The 20,777-nt window shown below is 29.0% G+C and overlaps 2 protein-coding genes across 2 annotated transcripts; one reads left to right on the top strand and one right to left on the bottom strand.

Annotated features, from left to right (window-relative positions):
- Positions 1 to 1,930: 1,930 nt before the first annotated feature.
- Positions 1,931 to 3,158, top strand: LOC137821886 (mitochondrial uncoupling protein 4). The gene has a single exon (XM_068626679.2). It carries the CDS (start codon positions 2,112 to 2,114, stop codon positions 3,018 to 3,020), a length of 909 nt encoding a protein of 302 aa, XP_068482780.1. The 5' UTR covers positions 1,931 to 2,111; the 3' UTR covers positions 3,021 to 3,158.
- A 3,786-nt stretch (positions 3,159 to 6,944) lies between these two features.
- Positions 6,945 to 18,179, bottom strand: LOC137822566 (rho GTPase-activating protein REN1). The gene is made up of 23 exons (XM_068627479.2): positions 18,150 to 18,179; positions 17,945 to 18,034; positions 17,585 to 17,621; positions 16,397 to 16,473; positions 15,584 to 15,654; positions 15,380 to 15,458; positions 15,005 to 15,149; positions 14,449 to 14,568; positions 13,983 to 14,060; positions 13,478 to 13,533; positions 13,329 to 13,398; positions 12,941 to 13,025; positions 12,054 to 12,297; positions 11,422 to 11,646; positions 10,588 to 10,908; positions 10,347 to 10,396; positions 9,777 to 9,837; positions 9,604 to 9,687; positions 9,466 to 9,522; positions 9,181 to 9,350; positions 8,878 to 8,938; positions 8,287 to 8,418; positions 6,945 to 7,826 (listed from the first exon to the last, which is right to left on the bottom strand). The coding sequence occupies exons 1-23, from the start codon at positions 18,177 to 18,179 to the stop codon at positions 7,401 to 7,403; spliced, it is 2,769 nt and encodes a 922-aa protein (XP_068483580.2). The 3' UTR covers positions 6,945 to 7,400.
- Between the last annotated feature and the right edge of the window lie 2,598 nt (positions 18,180 to 20,777).

Genomic DNA, 20,777 nt, shown 5'->3' with positions numbered 1-20,777 from the left:
AAATATTTAAATTATAATAATATATAATATGATAAAATTATAAATAATAATAATAATTAAAAAAAAAATTAAAATAATGATAATAAATATAAATTAAATAAATTATTAAATAATAATATTATTAATAAGAATTAATTATATATTTTTCTATTAATTAAAATATTTAATAATACTGTTAATAATAATTATTTATTATTAATAATAAAAATAAAGTTATAATATATTAAAAATAAATATAGTTATTTGTATAAAAAAGTATATCATATTATTATTAATTAAAAAATAAAGACATAAATAAATTAGTTTGGTTTTTAAATATAAAAAAATTGTAATGTTAATCTTTTATTAAATAAAAAATTTTAAATTTAAATCTCACTGTCACTCACAAATTTATTATTTTTATGAAAAAAATTCATATTTAATGAAAAAAAACTCGTATTTTTTAAAAATTAATTATTTAATGATATTGAAAATAATATTCAAAATTTTAACTAATTCAAATTTATCCAAAAAAATACTTCATATTTCATTATTTAAATATTTTTAAATTTTTCTGACAATCATCACATAAGTCACAAATTTCAATAAATTTTCATCACACATTCACTCTAACATACCGTAATCCAAACATATTCATTTTCTTCAAATTTTTCTCTTAAATCCCAGATATCATTTCTCAAATCCTCACACATCTTCTCTCCCATCTAAATACACATTTATACATTTATTGGTACCTCAAATGTCTAAGAAATATATATAATTGTGATCATACAAAAAGTGATATAGGTCCACTAAGAAGATTTTGGTGTCCCACCAATTCACAAAGTATCTTTCAATCTTAACAATTTGATTTTTTCAATTTTAATCTTATTCTTACATTCTAAAAAAATATAAATAAATGTCAATATATAATAAAAAATAAATTTAAATATTAAATGTCCCATTTATATGATTAACAATAACATAAAAATTTAAATATACCATTTAAAAAAATTTACTTATTTTATAAATGCATGAAATTAGAACTTGATAAATTATAACTGTATTTTTCAAAATTCAATAATTATTCTCTTATTATATACTACTACTTTTCACTTTATATATATATATATATATATATATATTATGGAAATAGTAAATAAAGAAATCTTATAAATATACTATTAAAATGACGAAAACAATATATTTATAGATCTAAATTCAAATACATAATGAAATATTATTACTAGTTACTCTTTATTTTTTCATAGGTGTGTTGTTTGAATTTAGACTAAGGCGTGTATTAAATTAAAATTTTAAAACTTTTTGTGAATGAATCGGATTTTAACAGATTGAGACAAACTGATTATTAATTTAATAAGCAATTGGATCTGGTAATAGATGTTTGAATTTTTTTTTATTAAATTTTTAATTCCAAATATTTGTTTTTAGAATTTTTAGAATATTTTTAAAAATATATTATATTATTCAATATTGAAAATAATTTATTATCATAATATTATTATTTTATAATAATAAATATTAGCTGCCACTAAAATTCATTTGTATTCACAAAGAAAATATATAAATATTTTGTATTTTTTAAAGGCATGAAATTATAACTTGATAAAATCGTTTGAAATAATACTGTTTCACATTTTAAAAATATTTGAAAGTCTAAATTAAAAATCTAAAACATAGAAGTATTTTCAAAAGAATGTAAAGAATAGTATAGTCGCAAAAAAAAGTTTAAAATCTAACGGAGTTTTTTTGAAAAGTCTTTTCAAATCTCAATTTTTTAAAATATACTGGATTTTATTTTATTAATAAAATCTTTTGAAATTTAAAATAAAACGAGTTTCCGAGTTTTGTGTAGATTTGATTTTTCATATATATTTGATTTTGCATTTATGGGATTGACGACAGAAGGAAAGAGTCCAACTGTGCCGGCGCGTCTCTTACTTTGACTCTCTTACGCGCACAAATAACCCAACCACTATATATTCATCTTCAAACCCTTCCTTCTCTCCACACCAAAACCAAAAACACTAAGCACTTTTTCTCTTTCTCTCTGTGACTTTCAATCATACACTTCATATACACTACACTACTACTTTTCTGTCCAACTAAGCATGACTCTCAAAGGGTTTTTCGAAGGTGGCGTTGCTTCCATCGTTGCAGGCTGCACCACCCACCCACTAGACCTCATCAAAGTTCGCATGCAGCTTCAAGAAACGCACACGCACAACCTCCGTCCCGCGTTTGCGCTTCACGCGCCCACTCCAATGCCGCCTCCGCCACCTTCCGGACCTATATCCGTCGGTGTCCGCATAGTCCAGTCGGAGGGCGTGGCCGCGCTCTTTTCCGGGGTCTCCGCCACTATGCTCCGCCAGACCCTGTACTCCACCACCCGTATGGGCCTCTACGACGTGCTCAAGCGCCAATGGACCGACCCCGAGCAGGGCACCATTCCCCTCTCGCGAAAGATAACGGCGGGTCTCGTCGCCGGAGGGATCGGGGCAGCCGTGGGGAACCCCGCAGACGTGGCCATGGTGCGAATGCAGGCCGATGGGCGGGCTCCGGCGGCGGAGCGGCGCAACTACAAGGGCGTGTTCGACGCGATACGGCGCATGAGCAATCAGGAGGGGGTTGGCAGCCTGTGGCGCGGCTCGGCGCTAACGGTGAATCGGGCGATGATCGTGACGGCTTCTCAGTTGGCCTCGTACGACCAGTTTAAGGAAACTATCCTCGGACGCGGGTGGATGGAGGATGGGCTTGGGACCCACGTGGCAGCGAGTTTTGCGGCGGGTTTTGTGGCTTCTGTTGCGTCGAACCCTATTGATGTTATAAAGACAAGGGTGATGAACATGAAGGTTGATGCTTACAATGGGGCCTTGGATTGTGCTCTGAAGACTGTTCGGGCTGAAGGACCTCTTGCCCTTTATAAGGGTTTCATCCCTACAATCTCAAGGCAGGGCCCTTTTACCGTTGTGCTCTTTGTCACCCTCGAACAAGTCAGGAAACTGCTTAAGGACTTTTGAATTTTGATTTTCACACCATACGGACCACTCCCTATATTCAATATTCATTCATTGGTTGAGATACATATTCAGATGATCACGAACCATTTGTAACCTTTGATTCTTTTTTATTTACGGATTAGTTAACTTGGAGATTCATATTTTTATATTCCAATTTCATCAAATATGTCTACCAACAGTGTAAACGTTTGAGTTTATATGCTAGAAATGTAATTTTACACATCTGCTACTAAGAAAATAAACTACTATGAAAAACATTAATACTCGTGTCTATTAAGTTGACACCTTTTCATTATTTTTATTTTTTTTGTCTTCACCCTTCAAATGCTGAATTTATCACGATACTAATGAATTTTTTGTGAACAGGTGTTTTTTTTTTCTTGGTATGGAATTTTTGTTGACACATGAGTTTTTCTTAGTTGGTATAGGGCTTACAAAGATATATTTTTCTACTTTTATGTATGCATTATTTTCTGCATCATGGTTACGAGTTTCTATTATGATATTGTTTACCAATCTTAGGATAATTATATTGAGTTATATATTAGCTTGCATTGTTTAAATATATTTTAAAAACATTAATATGCTTTGTTCCCGTTTAGTTGGATAAATGGTTAAATAAATGTGCTTTTAACAACCTCGGAATAATTCTATTGATTTGCATGTTTGGTTTCATGGTTTGTTGTGGCTTTGTAATTATGTTTAGGATGTTACAATTACAATCCATAAATTTTAAATTATGCAAGGGAGATTTAACTTTTAAACGTAATCATGTTACAACTGCTAACATCTTCTAAATTATATAATCCCTAAAGTGGGCTCAATTCTAGCACCATTTACATCTTTATTTTCCTATCTAGCACCCTTTTGTTTTTATTTCCCTATCTAGCACTCTTTTATTTTTTATTTCTCTATCTAGCACCATTTTAAAAATAAATAAATAAATAATAAATAATTATTTTTTTAATAATTTTAATTTTGAATGCATTAAAAAATAAATATTTTTAATGTTTAAAATAATTAGAAATATAATTAATGAATAAATAAATGAGTTTTTACAAAATAAAAATAAAAAAGTAATAAATTAAAAATGTTTAGTTTACAATTATTTTTTTTTAAAATGAAGAAAATAAAAAATTAAACTCTACAACAACATAAAAGTTGAATCTATAAACATAAATTAGTATTTATTTTTATTATTATTGATGATGTAATCATGTTAATTTCAAGTAAAAAATACAGGACATATTTATAAAAAAAAAAACAAAGTCAATTAGTACTAATTAATAGTGGACACATAAATAATATTGAAGTGTTTACCTAAATGTAAAATTCTAAAAAAAAACTAATACAAATATTACACTTAATGCTTAAAAATGAGACAAAAAAATAAGTATAGAAAATAAAAACAGCAACAATAAAATAAAAACAAAAAATAGATATAAATAAAGAATGACAGAAAAAAAATAACAACTAAAAACATAAAAGATATAAAATAAAGGCAAAACAAAATAAGATAAAGATAAAAGATATAAAAAAATTCAAACAAAATAAAGATAAGAGATATAAGGCGATACTAAATAAGTATATGTTGATCATAAAAAGGAAAATAAATAAAAGATGATCATTCATTTGATATTTTCTTCAGTGGTACATTAAATAGTTTGTGCAAAATGAAACATAATTAATGACGAGAATTGCACAATCCAGTAATTTTTTTTATAATTTTAATTTTGAATGCATTAAAAAAAATATTTTTAGTATTTAAAATAGTTAGAAATATAATTAATGAATAAAAACATAAATAGAAATAAATAAAGAATGGCAGAAAAAATAATAATAACTAAAAACATATTAAATGAATGATCATCTCTCATTTATTTTCCTTTTTATGATCAACATATACTTATTTAGTATCGTCTTATATCTCTTATATTTATCTTATTTTGATTTATTTGATTTTTTCTATATCTTTTATCTTTATCTTATTTTGTTTTTCCTTTATTTTATACCTTTTATGTTTTTAGTTATTATTATTTTTTCTGCCATCTTTATTTATTTATTTATGGTTTTTGTTTTTATTTTATTGTTGTTGTTTTTATTTTCTAGACTTATTTATTTTTGCATTTTTTTCTTCTCATTTTTAAGCATTAAGTGTAACATTTGTATTAGTTTTTTTTAGAATTTTGCATTTACGTAAACACTCCAATATTATTTATGTGTCCACTATTAATTAATACTAATTGACTTTGGTTTTTTTTATAAATATGTCCTGTATTTTTTACTTGAAATTAACATGATTACATCATCAATAATAATAAAAATAAATACTAATGTATGTTTATAGATTCAACTTTTATGTTGTTGTAGAGTTTAATTTTTTATTTTTTTCATTTTAAAAAAAATAATTTTAAACTAAACATTTTTAATTTATTACTTTTTTGTTTTTATTTTGTAAAAACTCATTTATTTATTCATTAATTATATTTCTAATTATTTTAAACATTAAAAATATTTATATTTTAATGCATTCAGTGTAGCATTAATTGTAGCATTTGCATTAGCTTTTTTTTTAGAATTTTGCATTTAGGGTAGACACTTCAATATTATTTATGTGTTCACTATTAATTAATACTAATTGACTTTGATTTTTTAATAATTATGTCCTGTATTTTTTACTTGAAATTAACATGATTATATCATCAATAATAATAAAAATAAATACTAATTTATGTTTATAGATTCAACTTTTATGTTGTTGTATAGTTTAATTTTTTATTTTCTTCATTTTAAAAAAAATAATTTTAAACTAAACATTTTTAATTTATTACTTTTTTATTTTTATTTTGTAAAAATTCATTTATTTATTCATTAATTATATTTCTAATTATTTTAAACATTAAAAATATTTATTTTTTAATGCATTCAAAATTAAAATTATTAAAAAAATAATAATTTATTATTTATTTATTTATTTTTAAAATGGTGCTAGATAGGAAAATAAAAAATAAAAGAGTGCTAGATAGGGAAATAAAAACAAAAGGGTGCTAGATAGGGAAATAAAAACAAAAGGGTGCTAGATAGGAAAATAAAGATGTAAATGGTACTAGATAGGGAATTGAGCCCCTAAAGTGACTCACATTTATTCATTGTTTATTGCTGATAAAAAAAAAAAAACTACTAATATATAATTTACTTTTTTAATATATAATTTACTTTTTTATTACAATTGTATTATTAGTAAACGCATCTTAAAAACTATAATTCGTATAGAATACAAAGCACAAAGTCATAATTTTAAAAATCAAAGTTGATACATCAGGGTCAGAACAAATATACTTATAATATGAAGGTGTAACAAGCAATAATAATATAACAAATTCTAATATCACATTCTCTAATTAAATCAAAACATCCAAATATATACGTCACTCTTAATTAATCTCCACTATAAAACATCCAAATATATACGTCACCCTTAATTAATCTCCACTATAAGCTCAAATCAATTTCTACAATATTCGATATCTATGTAAGATTACATTATTATTAAATTACTACTAAAACTATCGATTTTGTACATTTTTATCTAAATGTAATAACCTTATTTTAACCATGAACTTAAATGCTTTAAAATACATATCATCAAACATTAAAACACTCTAATTTAAATCATGCAAATAAAACACAACTAATCATTATAGTCCTATATTTTATATCTTTACTAAAAAAACATACTGTAAAACATAATATAAAATCCATAATATTTGTAATTCCTAATTAATTTAATCGTAGAAGAGAGTGTGTCTACATTTTTCTCACACGCACTACAATTTACCAACAAAAAAAATATTTGTTTTGGTAAGGAGTCACGGGAAGCTTTGAGTTGTATCAAAATTAAGAGATTCCTTGAATCCAATTATATGTAGATATAATAATGAGGTTCTGAATTAAAAAAAAAAAAATTGGTAGAACAAAGGAATTTGGAACAAGGTTATCTGCCTAGTGCGTGGCCACCTTATGCCAAACAACACAAACGTTATTGCAGTTACAAATACGATAATGTAAATGCAAATCATCATGCTGCTTACTGAGCAAGTAAAAATCAGCATGTTAGGTTACAAACAGTTTGGCTTATGTCACGGGAAAGGTTTAACCGTGTCTTACAGATGGTGCTTTTGGGGGAAAATGAATGCTTATCTCGTTTGAATAAGGAGGGGTCGTGTGGCAATCTTATCAAAGAGGGAGTCTTCTCACTGTATTCTATAAATCACACAAAACATTGTTGAAAGACATAAGCAAATCCCAACATGGACAACAATAACACTGACTGCATGTAGATCTTGTTTTGGAACAAAAGAAGACTCAGTGGCCTTACAATCACCGGCCTTTCTCCACATTATAAGTCTGATGGCCTTCTGACCTTCCTCTTTCCAAGTGTTTTGGTTGTTGATTCCATCCATCGGTGTGGTGGTGGGCCGGATGACTGTCCGATTTTTTCAGTTTGTCTGATGAACTCTGATAAGATGATTTTCCTTTGCTTGATCCTTTGTCAGATGATTCTGACCCCTTACCTTTTTCAGGGTTTGGCACAGAGTGAATTTCAGACCCTCCATATGTTTTTGGGGATGGAATTGATTGATGACGCTCAGATCCTTTTCCTTTTTCCACATTGTGCGACGAGCGACTTGAGTCTCGCCCTTTTTCCAAGTTTTGGAGTTCATTTGCAATCTGATTTCGGGCCACCTTCAAAAGGTTCAGTCTGGATGTCAGTTTTGTGAGTGCAGAAGGAGAGGAATTTGCTCCCTGTTTTGAAAGCATTTTGAATAAATAAGTCTATCTAGTCTATCTAGTCCTATCAATTGGCAATATCAAGGTTTATCCCAGTGATACACAAGAAACTATTTAGTCACGAGGCTAACTGGTAGGTCACTATCTTCCATAACAACTCAAATTTTACCTTGCATTAAATAACTTTATTTCATTTCTTCATAAAATGTTGTAAAAGTGAAAATGATGTTGGAATCCAAAATAACATGGATAAAGAACGTTTACATTCTTTTTGTAGAAAATGTTATATAATGAAATTAATTTGATAGAATAGGAGCTACTTGAAATTAATGTTATAGACTTGTCATTTTATTGACTTTTGGATGAATAATGGGTATTTGGTAGTAGTTATGATTACACAATAAAGAAAATGTTTGAGCTACTTGAACTAGATCAAACTAGATCGCTTAAACTAGATAAAGTTTAAGAAACATACCTCGCCCTTTGAACTAGATCGCTTGGAGCTACTTGGTGGGTGTTTATTTGGTAAAGGTGTTGACTCTGGCTTTCGCTCAGTATCACTTTCTGCTCCGACTGTATGAGTGTCTTGTTGAGTCCTTATCGTAACCTTGGTTTAAGAAATGATAAAAGTTGCGAGTTACAATCATCATTTTTAGCAAATATACTTATTTTCTAGTATAAAAACCACATGAAATGAAAGACCATCTTTGGCTTTAAAACGAGAAAAGCTTAGAGGTAACAACCCAAGGAAAGATGCAATTGGTTGTTTAGCTAGCAACTATAAACACCATAAATATGTTCGGGAGAAAGACAAAATGTTCTATGGAGTTCAAATAAGTAACAAGATAAAGCATGTCTGGGGTATTGATTTCCTATGACAGCATAGAAAGAGAAAACAAGATCTGAGCCTTTTTTATTATATTATTGAATTACTTTTGGTTTTAAATGTATCATAATCATATACTTAATTATGAGTTTATTGTCTCTCCCTGCAATATTGCTCTTAAAGATTGACATTTCTGCATGTGGCAGATACTTTGGAATAAATCCTCCACTGTAGATTTACCTTACTTCCTGATCTATCAGATTGTGTTGAGGCAGCAGCTTCAGCATCTGCCTTGTATTTTCTAGTAATAAAAGTAAAATTTAGTTATCCGTACAATTTCGATGGAAAAAGAAACAGTTGAGTGGAAACAAAAACCATCAAAGCAAATAGAACAGTTAAGTGCCAAAAGAACTTCTACACAAACGTGGAAAGAAATATTGAGAGCAAAAAAAGTTGTATGAACATTGAAGCAATTAGGCGTTCTAGATTGTTAAAGAAGAAGAAGAAATGCAATATTAAACAAAAGAGTAATGATAAACATACAATCTTCTTTCTTGATTTGACATTTGTCGTGGTTGATTAGAGAAATCTGGAGTAGTTCCAATATTCTGCTTAACTTGTGCATTAAGCCTCGCCGCAAGTTCCTCAACCTTTGACTCTAAATTGGCAAGATCTGCTTCTACCAGAGCTAATGCTTCAAGCTCTGCTTTGTTCTGTGTAAAATTCGAATATTATGAAATAGTTGCATGATCAAAATTCAAACCGTCTTTCACTGAATTTGACAAGACTTATCACCAATATTGGCTAAATCTTAAACAAGAGTCCTACCTCAAGAGCTGCCCGAAAATTCTTTTCCTTGTTCAACTGTTCCTGTAGTCTAGCAACCTGCGAAAAGAAACTTTAGGAAACAAAATCTCAATTTTTTTATATGGAGGAAGACGGTAACATCTCTCATAATGGACATACATCTTGCTCAAGAGAAAGACGACGCTCGTCCAAGGCTTTCTTTTGATTCTCCACTTGAGATTGCACCTCTTCATTTGCCTTCACCTACAAGGGCAACCCAAACTCATCAATTGACTTGAAAAAATTGATAGATATTTAAACAATCTGATCTAGAAAGGAATTGAAGAACATACCTGCTCTGCAATTTGAGTTTGTAATTCTGACCTGGCAGCTTCAAGCCTTTCAATTTCATCCCTACCGTTAGAAATATAAATTAGTCACACAGAAACATGAAAAAACTAACGATAGACATGCACATTCTCTGCTCCTTAAATCAAAGTGTTAACATCAAGTTATGGTAAACATTTAGAACCACTGAAATAAGCTTTCTCTAAATTTATATTTAAGTGGCTATAAACTTCCAGAAGTTATGGACGAGGTCACTCTAACAAAAAATTTGGACGCGGAAAGACAGTTAAGAGAAGGAACTTTTTCTTTCCTACTCAACTTTCCTGGTTCTTAACATAAGAACGAAAACATACCTATTTTGATCTTTCCATGAAATTCCAGGTAAATATGGATATGATACTAGATTCTTGTTAACATAAATTCAAGAATACAAATATATAATAAAGCAGTTAGGCAGGAGTGTTTGATCCTTCAATTGCATAATTGAGAGATGCATAAATAGGCAGCAAATTAGATAAAATAGGAACTACATAAGAGGAAGATAATCATATAATTGATACATGTTAATTACTTACTCCTCTTCAATAGGAAAATCAATGGATTCCATGGAGAGATTCTTCCTTGCCTGCACAGAATGCAAAAGAAGAGAAAAACCACTAATTTATTATACGGATGTAATTTAGCTCAAAGAAAAGCAACTAAATGGAAGTAAATTTTAAAAATAAAAGAGAAAGTTTTAATCAACTTAAGAAAAGTGATAAAGGCATAATTGACAAGGAAAATAATCAATTCACCAAATTTTAAAGATTTACTTACTGAGGTGCGGCCCAATGTGTTGCGATGACGAGGTGCTGGGCCATTGGACATGGTATTGGATTTTTTTATAAATGAAGCAGGGCTAGGAGAATTTAAATTAAGCAACGTAGCTTCATCAATAACATCTCCAACATTATCAACAGGCTTATTGGACTGATCACCGTAGTCAGTCTTCTTTGGACTCGTGAGATATTCAGAGCTTTTGAAATCTTTTTGTTGAGCCAGTGAGCGTTCTAGTGACTTTGATGCTAACTTTTGAGTGGCTTTGGATTTTTCAGTCAAAACTGAGGATTTTGAACTTGAACTAGCACGGTCATGCTCCTGTTCATTACCAAAAACAATCAAATAAAATTTTCGCCCTTCCTCTCTCCTCCTAGTTCTCCACATACAGGTTGTAGTGATTGCAACAACACAAGTAACAATTTTGGAGGAATTAGTGTCAGGATGCTCAATGACCACATCAACATTATATAATCAGTTCAAATAATAATTGAAGTTATTGGAGTAGTTTAAAAGCTAGGGTTGGGGCCCAATTGAAGATAGGAACTAAACATTGAAAGAAGAAATTGTGGAAAGTTCCAAGGCAAATTAATTACTATGCTATGTTCATTGTTTAGCACAAAGAGATTACATATCTCTTTCCTTCTCAGTGCACATACTACTTTTAGATTATCCTTTCTACATTTATACGAATAATTAATGATAACCATATCACTTCTTATCTAATCATAGATTTGTTTGAATGAAATAGTACCAAATAACCATAAAAGCCCCGAAAGAATTTTGGACAATACTTTTTCAGTGATCGCGAAATAAATAAAATTAGGTTTGAACCTCATCATGGGCATCATCGGCCTCTGAATCTTCAGTTCCAGTGTACGATTCACTACCAAGATCACCATCTCCATCACTATCATGTATTGATTCCTCATAATCTTCTTCTTCATCATATTCTTCATCATCATCATCATAGGACAAATCATCATCAGTTGCCCGCTCACTCTCAGATCCACTATCTTCGTCTGAATCAGTGTATATGTCCGGGGACATGGAACCTTCCTGTTAGAACACTGAGAACTTAGCAATGTGAAGAGAGAAAAACAATAACAATCAAGCATTAGCCCATTAGGTGGAGTCAGCTGCATGGATACATTGATATTAATTGGTTCCATTAAAAAAAAGCATGTGTTAAATTAGACAGAGGGAAAGAACTCCACTAGGCAGTTTCAAATTGACAATCATCCATTCAATATTTGCAAAAATATTTCATGTAATGTATTCTCTAATGAAAAGGAATTCAACCAACACGTAAGTAATGCACTACTTCTAAATTAGAAAAAATAAATTGTACCAGAGGCAAGTTCAATTGAACATGCAAGCATAAAACGTATAAGAATGTTTAAGAATACGATACAGTTTCATAGTTTGTGTATGGAAGCCATGAAAAAAAATCAAAACATAGTTACCCCAAATATGCTGCTATATTCCTCTAATAAGGTTATACAAATTGCTTGAGCATGGTTTGCCGCAGCAGCAGCTTGTAAAAGTTGAATAGAACCATCACCACCTACATCAAAATCATTTTCAATTTCACATTCTCCGGCCAAAAGGGGCCGAAGAAGTAAAGGCGCCATGCAAGCTGCCACAGCTGAGGAGCTCATTCTATTCACAGCTTTGCGTGAAGCCACAATTTGCATCATCATGAGTATTCTGTACAAGAATGAAATCAATAACTTGCATTATCAAAACATTATCTGAAAAATAGAAATATATGGTGCAAAATAAAAATCTATTCCATTATATAACCCAAAGTGTAAGTATAATAAATGAACTTACCCATTATCAAAGTAAGTATTCAATCAAAAGTTACATCAAGGAGACATTGCCAATAAAACTAAAAAGTATCCATGTGACTAGTAGTTCTATCAGTCCAGAGGTGGGTATATGGATCCAAGTCTGGGGCCTAAGGGATACAAACCATATTTCTTTAAACTTGCATAATCATATACAATTTGTAGGTTAAACTGATAGATTTTGCGAGCTTAATTAGTGAGCTTTGGTGCTTTTAGTGGACAATAATCAAACATTTAAAAGGCACGTACACTAGTATGCTTGTCCTTTTGGTTTAATCAACTCTATCATAAACCATGAATTCAACATATACAGGATTTTGAATGTCCAAGACTATACCAAATCAAGAAATAATTTGATGATTAAACTAATAACTAAATAATAAGAGTATTAATATTATAAACCTTAAAGTTAAGCATATAAGATAGCCCAAAAAAAAGCAATAAATGGATTATAAATAAAAGAAATTAAATGAAAAAATATAAAGTTATCAATCAAACACCTTTGCAATAAGCGGCGATTTGGTTCGGGGAAAGTGTCATTTATTGCTTCACGCATAGTAGCAACCCTACTACCACGCTCAGATCCTAATTATTGAAGCAATTTCAAATAATGAAATATAATTAAACTTCATCATGATATCTACATAAATTAAAAAAATAAATTATTGCGGTAATTTCTAAATAAAATTAAACAACCATCAGAGAATAAATTGTAAAAAAAGCAAAAAAATTGCATTAAAATTAAAAGTTTTCGTGTGCCAATTCATGCATTCTAAATTTCAATGGAAAAACTTTTGATTTGACAAGCATTAGAGAAAATAAAGTTTACAACGACATAAACAATGTGACCAAAATGAGGTAAAGATGGAAGGACGGGATAACACTTACGACAAGATTCTAACAGTGCCTTGCAACAAGATGCGGGGACTGGAGAAGATGGCAATTCGCGAAGTACATGCTAAAAACTTATGGAAATAAGAAATAATAATAATGTATTACTAACATGGAATCATCACTTTGGTTTACCATGAAAATACCTTAATACAGTCTCCAATAACATGTGCATCCTCATCTGGAGAAAACTCAACTTTTCCTGCAACCATGTGTTATACCCATGAGCATAAAATCTTATGAGTGATTTTGATCAAGAAAAGGGGAAAACGGCAGAACTTCAAATTTTCATCCATAGTATTATTACTTTTAAAAGATTGACCCATGCATATTAAATGTTTATGGAAAGAAGAACATATTAAGTGAAATCTAAATTTATAGCGGAAGATAATATATTTATGGATAACGATATAAATTCAATAAATTTTATTAGAATATAGTATAAATTATTTTACGTAGATTTTAAGTTTAACTTAATATTCCAAAGAAAAATTTCATTAAATGAGTAGTGTTATGTTACGAGGAGTTATTCTTCATCAACCTATTACTTAAAGTACTCATCTGACAAAGGCTGAAATATAATTGGAGCTCTTAATGCTTCAACATGTGAGAATATATAGTTAAAAGATTAGGTATAAGAAAAGCACAAACCTTGTTCATATTCTCGAACTCGACGTTCAACCTCATCAACATCAGCTGCTTGTCGTAAGATTCCTTCCACATTTGCTCCTATATTATAATATTTTTAGATTCATATGAAACACATTAACCATTTACAAATACCACTCAGTATTTTGTCTTGGTAATCACTTAAGAAAAATAATGTTTATTCGCACCTCCCTTTATAACAAAAACAATAAATAAAACCTAGAAGCAAAGTCATCGATCGGTGGAATAAATCGAGTACCAATTTTTATTGATAAGGTTTATCTTACTTTCTCTAAGAAACACCAATGCATTAACTAGGCCAAATGAGGTAAATTTTTTAAGCAAAATAAAGAGCTACAATTTCCGTTAGTTATATTTATCATGCACTTAACATCAATTATTTTGTTGCATTAAACATGCATTTACATACATATATACAAAGCGAGATAAAGAGAGAAAGAAAACCCACCATGCTCTTCTATGAATGTTAGGGCTTTCTCCAAAAATGATGGAGTTCCATCAACATCCTCCAAAGCAAGTAAAATTGGTCGACCAATAACAGTAGATTTAGCTGGTTCTCTATCTTTCACTATAAAAGTGTGGAAAATCGTATGAAAGAAAATTAAAAGTGATAGTCTTTTACTATATTAAGCATAAGTATTATCGCATAAAAAATTATAATTGAGACACTCAACACAAATCATAAGTGTTATTCAAGAAAAAAAAAAGACAAAACATGTTATAAAAACAACCCAAATGCACATAAGAGACTCAATCACATAATATAAATTTAACAACATTATCACTATCACGGTGGAAATAGAAGTGTAATATTCATATCAAAGATCAAATAGGAAGGAAACAAACTTAATAATATTTGTTGTAATAAATATTTACATGATGGTAATAAAATTGTTTATTAAACCATTGTATATAGATTATGAACAACATTTGTAGTGTATGAACTACTGGGTATTAACTTTGGCCAAATGCATAGGTAAAGCACAATTATAATAAGAGCATACACTGGTCCAAAGAAATATCAATTGAATCATTCTGATCGTTCCTGGAGATACCATTTTGCTCCGTTCCATTAGTAGCACTGGGTGCCAGTGTTAAAGCATTTTCGAGTGCAGTCTTCCACTCATATAAATCCTCCATAGTTTCAGCCTACAACACCAACAATGGAATGATATTTAGAAGATAAAACAAAAAAAATTCATCCTACAATATTTATCTATGTTTATCTTTGTGTGTGTTAAATCGATGGTTATGTATATCATGCATATAAAGAACATACAATTAAAAAGAAAAAAAAAATAGAGCATCACATAAGCAAATATCTTTCTAATGAAAAAACATCTCCTCATTGAAAATTTATGAAAAGGAAAATAAAGCACCTTAAGTGTGAATGCTCGTCCATCATGAACATCAGGAAATTGTACAGTCAAAAGTTTCTTATCTGCTTTTATGACAACACTACAAAATTTTATAAAAAAAGTTACATGAGGTCAAGAAACTTTACAATGTTGCTATTTTGAGAATGCAATCATAAAATTTAAACAAAAAACACAATAATGTGTAGATGTGAAAAACAAGCCAACCTGCCTGAATTGTTGAGGTCAATGCCTCCAAGGGTCAAATTAACTTCATTCCCCTTTTGAGGGATTGCATTCTACAAAGCATAAAACACAATGATGGAGAAATATGAATATGTTAACAAGTTTAGAAGAAAAAATCCTCCTAATAAACATGTTAGATTTACATATGTATATGTTTATAAGGTTTATTTTTATTTCACACTACTCACTTAAAACAATTTATAATGAAATGATATAAAGAATTTTTGGAAATATAATAATGTTCATAATCATAACAAAATCTTATAGTAAAAGCAAAATTACATCACCCTATAAAAAAATAGTAAGAAAATTCAAAATTCTAACTTTATACATAATTAATTAACATTCTACTTTTTTTTTTATCATAATCGACATCATTTCAACCTCAAGGCAAATCCTATTAAGATTTATGCCTACTCAAATAAGAATAACTAATAATGTAATAGTGTTTCAGGTGAGAAAATATACACATGCACCTAAAATTTAATCATATAAAGTCATTATGTAGAAAATATGATTAACATTCTTTTTATAAATAATTATAAAATATTATGACTTTTATAAGATAATGATGACTTTCATAATAAATATAATTATAAATACTCCAAAAACTTTAATGTAAACAAAAATAAATTTACTTCTATTATCTTTTAACATAATCATAATCAAAGTACCTAAAACTTTAAAAACTAAACCCAACAAGTAAGTATTTATTCTCAAATTGAATGAATCTCACAATACAAAGAAAACCAATTAAACAATATGAACAAAGTAGATACTAAAAAATTTACTTACTGGATCACTTCGGAAGAAAACAAGTGAAGTTTGTGTTAAAATAAACCATCTTTTCTTCCAAGATGTCCATCCAATTCCTATACATTAAGAAATACACACTATATCATAATCAAATCAGAAACTCCTCAAACCTGCCAAGAGTATAAATATAGTTTTCCATTCCAATAATACTATACATTTTATAAAAATATGAAAATTTAACATTGGAATGATTAAAAGAAGAGTCATTAGAGATAAAAAAAAAAAGAGGCTAATGTTGTTTGTTCTTAAAAAGAAAATAGTGGTGTTATGAATTCTTTTGCTTATTTATTGCGTAAATAACTATCCCCTTGCATCTTTACTATACAAATCTCATCTTTATAACGAAAACCTATATGAAACTTTATTACTTTAGTAAAAACATGCTACAACTACATCCAAAATGCTCTCAAGCCTTAAAAAAACTATTAATTAGATCATTTACATGTTAATACTTTCAAGGCAATCTCTTCCCTATATGTTTTTAAGCCTATATGTCAACACATGTAATTAATATATTAAATTCAAATGTTATGACAATGTGGTTCATTAATTAATTTGTTCCAAATGAATGAATTATTTCTTATTAATCAAAGAATGAGGATAAACAAAAGTATCATTAGCATTACCAAAAAACATCTATGAGCAAATGCTACCATTTTTAAATTTTTATGGTTTAACCAGAGTGGTATTGAGACACATTATGTTTTGGACTATGATTATCCAATAAGTGTAAAATACTTCAAATTTTTATATTTCATACTTAAAAGGAATTATCTCACGACCTTGATAGAGGACGAGTGTCGAACAACTCACACCATACAACATTTTGTGATGTTGAATTTAATAAGATAATACAAAATTACATTTTGGAATTGTTGTAATTTACAAATATAAATTTTTTATGGGTTTTCATAAGAGAGGTGATGTTTACAAAGATATGAAATACATAAAAAGAGAGTAATTTAATATGTACAAGAAAAAATTATACATAATCATCCGTATTTTACACTCATTTTTGTTCTACGGTTAAACATTTTTGTTATGAGTTATGAGTATCATTCATACCATAAAAGAAAAGACATTAAAGTTGCTCCAAATTGCTACTACAAACCATAAGTGTTTAGCTCCTTAAAACAAAATATGTAAGTTAATAGAGAAAAAAAATACCTTTAGATGATATAAAAAGTGGTCCACTTTTGAAAATCTACAAAAAAATGAAATTATATAAAATTAATTGAAGGATAACATGAACATGGAAACATTATTCACTTCAAAATAGCTAAATTCAACAATGATTTTATTTTTTCAATTTGTGTGCCTTTTATCACCGTATGTTTAATTATAATATGCTTGAACTCTAATAAAAGAAAAGCTTGAAGAAGAAGGATTGTCACAAAATATTTTACTCAAGTAAATCATCAACATGGACAAATTTATAATGCCACAATCATGCTTCCGTTAAGCAAGAATTTTTTTAATTGGTCCAAATTCACACAAAATCATATGTCTGTAGAGGATAACTATTACCATATTGCCAGTGCCACTTGGAGAACGTTGTGGATGGTCTTGTGACCCAGATTGGGAGTTAATAGAACAAAAAGAAGCACTACCATTTCCCTATAAAATGAACAAATAATTACATGACTTTTCTTTCACCATTCAAATAAAGATATAATAAAAATTTTCATGCATTTAAAGTTATTGACAATTAACAATTAAATGTTTTTTTTACCTGAGACAATTCTGCATTTGTGTTGGTCATATCTGTGATCCCAAAATCACAGAAGTGTATCAAAATGCTTACCTAGCAAAAATACCACGTTCAATTGATCAGACCTTGCATCCATATTAATCAAAATGACATTCAATTAATTGTCTTCACATACATTAACAACAACAAAAAGTGTACAAATTATAAAAGATAAAAAAAACATTGATTTGAATGAATAATGTAGCATACCTGGTTTTGGAATCAATCAAACGCAACAAAGTTTGAAGAAGGAGAACATCTTAAGAGGTGTTGGAGGAAAAAAACAAGAAAGAAAAAACGTGAAAGTGAAAATAGTATTTGTGTCTTTCTTTGTCTTTGCTTTTGTGTTTCTCTCTCTTCTCTAAATGGAATGTTAGGCGAGAAATGTTTGGATGGTCATTCAAAAACAAAAATCCTCAATTGAGAACGAGTCTTACTAATCTATAACACATGGACACTTCAACCTTAAAACACGAACCAATTAAATGGAAAACATTACACAAATTTCAATAACAAATGATTATTTGATCACTCTCCTTATGTTTTGTATGTTACTCTCGTATTCTTATTATAAAATTTTCATATATCACAAAAACAGTCAATTATATAAATTTTTCTTTCTCTTTATAGTTAGAAGATATTTAGAGTACCTAAAAATAGAAATATTTTATGTTAAACAAATCATAGAATATTTGTGAAAAAACTATGTTGATATAATAGAATTTTTAAAAATATTAAAATTAATAATACTTAGTAAATAGGAAAAAAAATCTTCCGGAATTTGTTTCTGAAAATACAATTAGTAAATACTAAAGCGTAAGGAATTTCATGGACCAAATGTCAACGAAAATATTCTACTTAGTGTTTGTGTTGGTGAAAAGTCAAGTTATTTTCATTGAAAATTAAAGTATTGGTGAAAAATGCTTTTAAAGTACTAAGTAATAAATGAAAATATAAAAGATATTGGCCATTAGATATAAATTTTACTATACTGAGTTTAACACGCCCCTTTTAATTTTTTTATTGTAGGCACATGTATTTAATTAAAAAATATTTTTATTTACAAAAGTTTTGTATATTCATTTTGACTGTTTCTTCCCACCTCCATATCTTCTTTTGTCACCTCCATACACAAAATGAAAATACATTTTTATCCATCTTATGAAGCTAAATAAGACTTTCGGATTATGTAATCCAGAAATTAATCATGCATATGAAAAAAGGCTTATAGATTATGTAATCCGGAAGCTAATTACAAATTTGAAAAATGAATTCTGAATTACATAATCCAGAATAATATAAAGGGGCAGTTTTGGAAATTTAAAAATATATGGAGGTGAGAGAAGAAGGTATGGAGGTGCAGGAAGAAACAGTCATTCATTTTTGTACTCCATTGATAACTGATAAAAGGCAGTTTCTTCCTGCATCCCTACTTTTTTCTTCCTGCACCCCACACTCTTATACAAAGACGAAATCACTCTTATTAGTTTTCAAAATTCTAAACATATCCCTAATATGAAAAAACCCTAAAATGAAGGCAGTTTTCTCATTTGCGCAGCGTTTTTCTTCCTCTCCCACAGCAGCATAGCAACGGTACCTCCACAACATTCTTCTTTCAATCTCACACATTTCTTTTTGGTGATTTAGAGTGCTCTTCACAAAGAAGTAAGTAAATTTCTTTGTTTTTCGGATTTACAGATCCGTTTTTTCCATGGATTTATGTTTCCGTAATCAGTTTTTCACATTCCAAACTTATGGATCTAGTAAAATCCCAAATTTCTGATTCCAGGAATGATTCGGATTTCGTGTTCTGATAAGCTTCCGAATTTATGGATCCGGTAAGCTTCCGAATTTATGGATCCGGTATTGTACCGGATTGATGTGTCTGGAATAATGAGTTGCTTTTTGTGTTTGTGTTACTCAAATTAGTAAACAACAATTATATTGGGTCAATGTTTTGTAGTGTTTTGCTTGGTATTATATTTAAACTTTATTTAGTGTTTGGGTCAACAATTATACTAGGTTTTGTAGTGTTTTGTAGTAAACTTTATTTAAATTTGACATTGTTGTTGATATCCAAGGATAAAGATGATCAGTGATTGTGGAAATGCAGAAAGGTGCTCTTTTCAAATTTTAGGTCAAGGGTAATGTTGGAGTTTTAAAAGTTATGGGGGTGCAGGAAGATAAACGTGGGGTGCAGGAAGAAGAAGCCCTGATAAAAATAGTGACATGTGATTTTTGTTGGCTTGAAATAAGTACTGGGCCTTGGCCATAGGTCCCATTCATAACAGTATTTTATTTACTACGTAGAGTGTTATTTGAAATGGACAATATAAACTCATATATATATATATATATATATATATATATATATATATAAAATACCGAGCTTAATTCAATTTTATTGTTTTGAGATTAATTAGGAGATTGATAAATGAGTTTAATTTGATATATTCCGCTCGAATAATTTTACATTATTAACTAAATACTATAATAAAATTTAATAGTATTTATTGTGTGATAATTTATAATTAAGTGAATGAGTAAATGTTTGTTGCATAATTCACTTATTTTAATTAAATGATAAAATTAAACAGTCACATCACAATC

This window comes from Phaseolus vulgaris, chromosome 9 (genome assembly GCF_051622355.1).
Source record: "Phaseolus vulgaris cultivar YP4 chromosome 9, ASM5162235v1, whole genome shotgun sequence".
NCBI classification, from domain to species: Eukaryota; Viridiplantae; Streptophyta; class Magnoliopsida; order Fabales; family Fabaceae; genus Phaseolus; species Phaseolus vulgaris.
The sequence above is the reverse complement of the archived record's forward strand: the minus strand, read 5'-3'. Positions and strand labels throughout refer to the sequence as shown.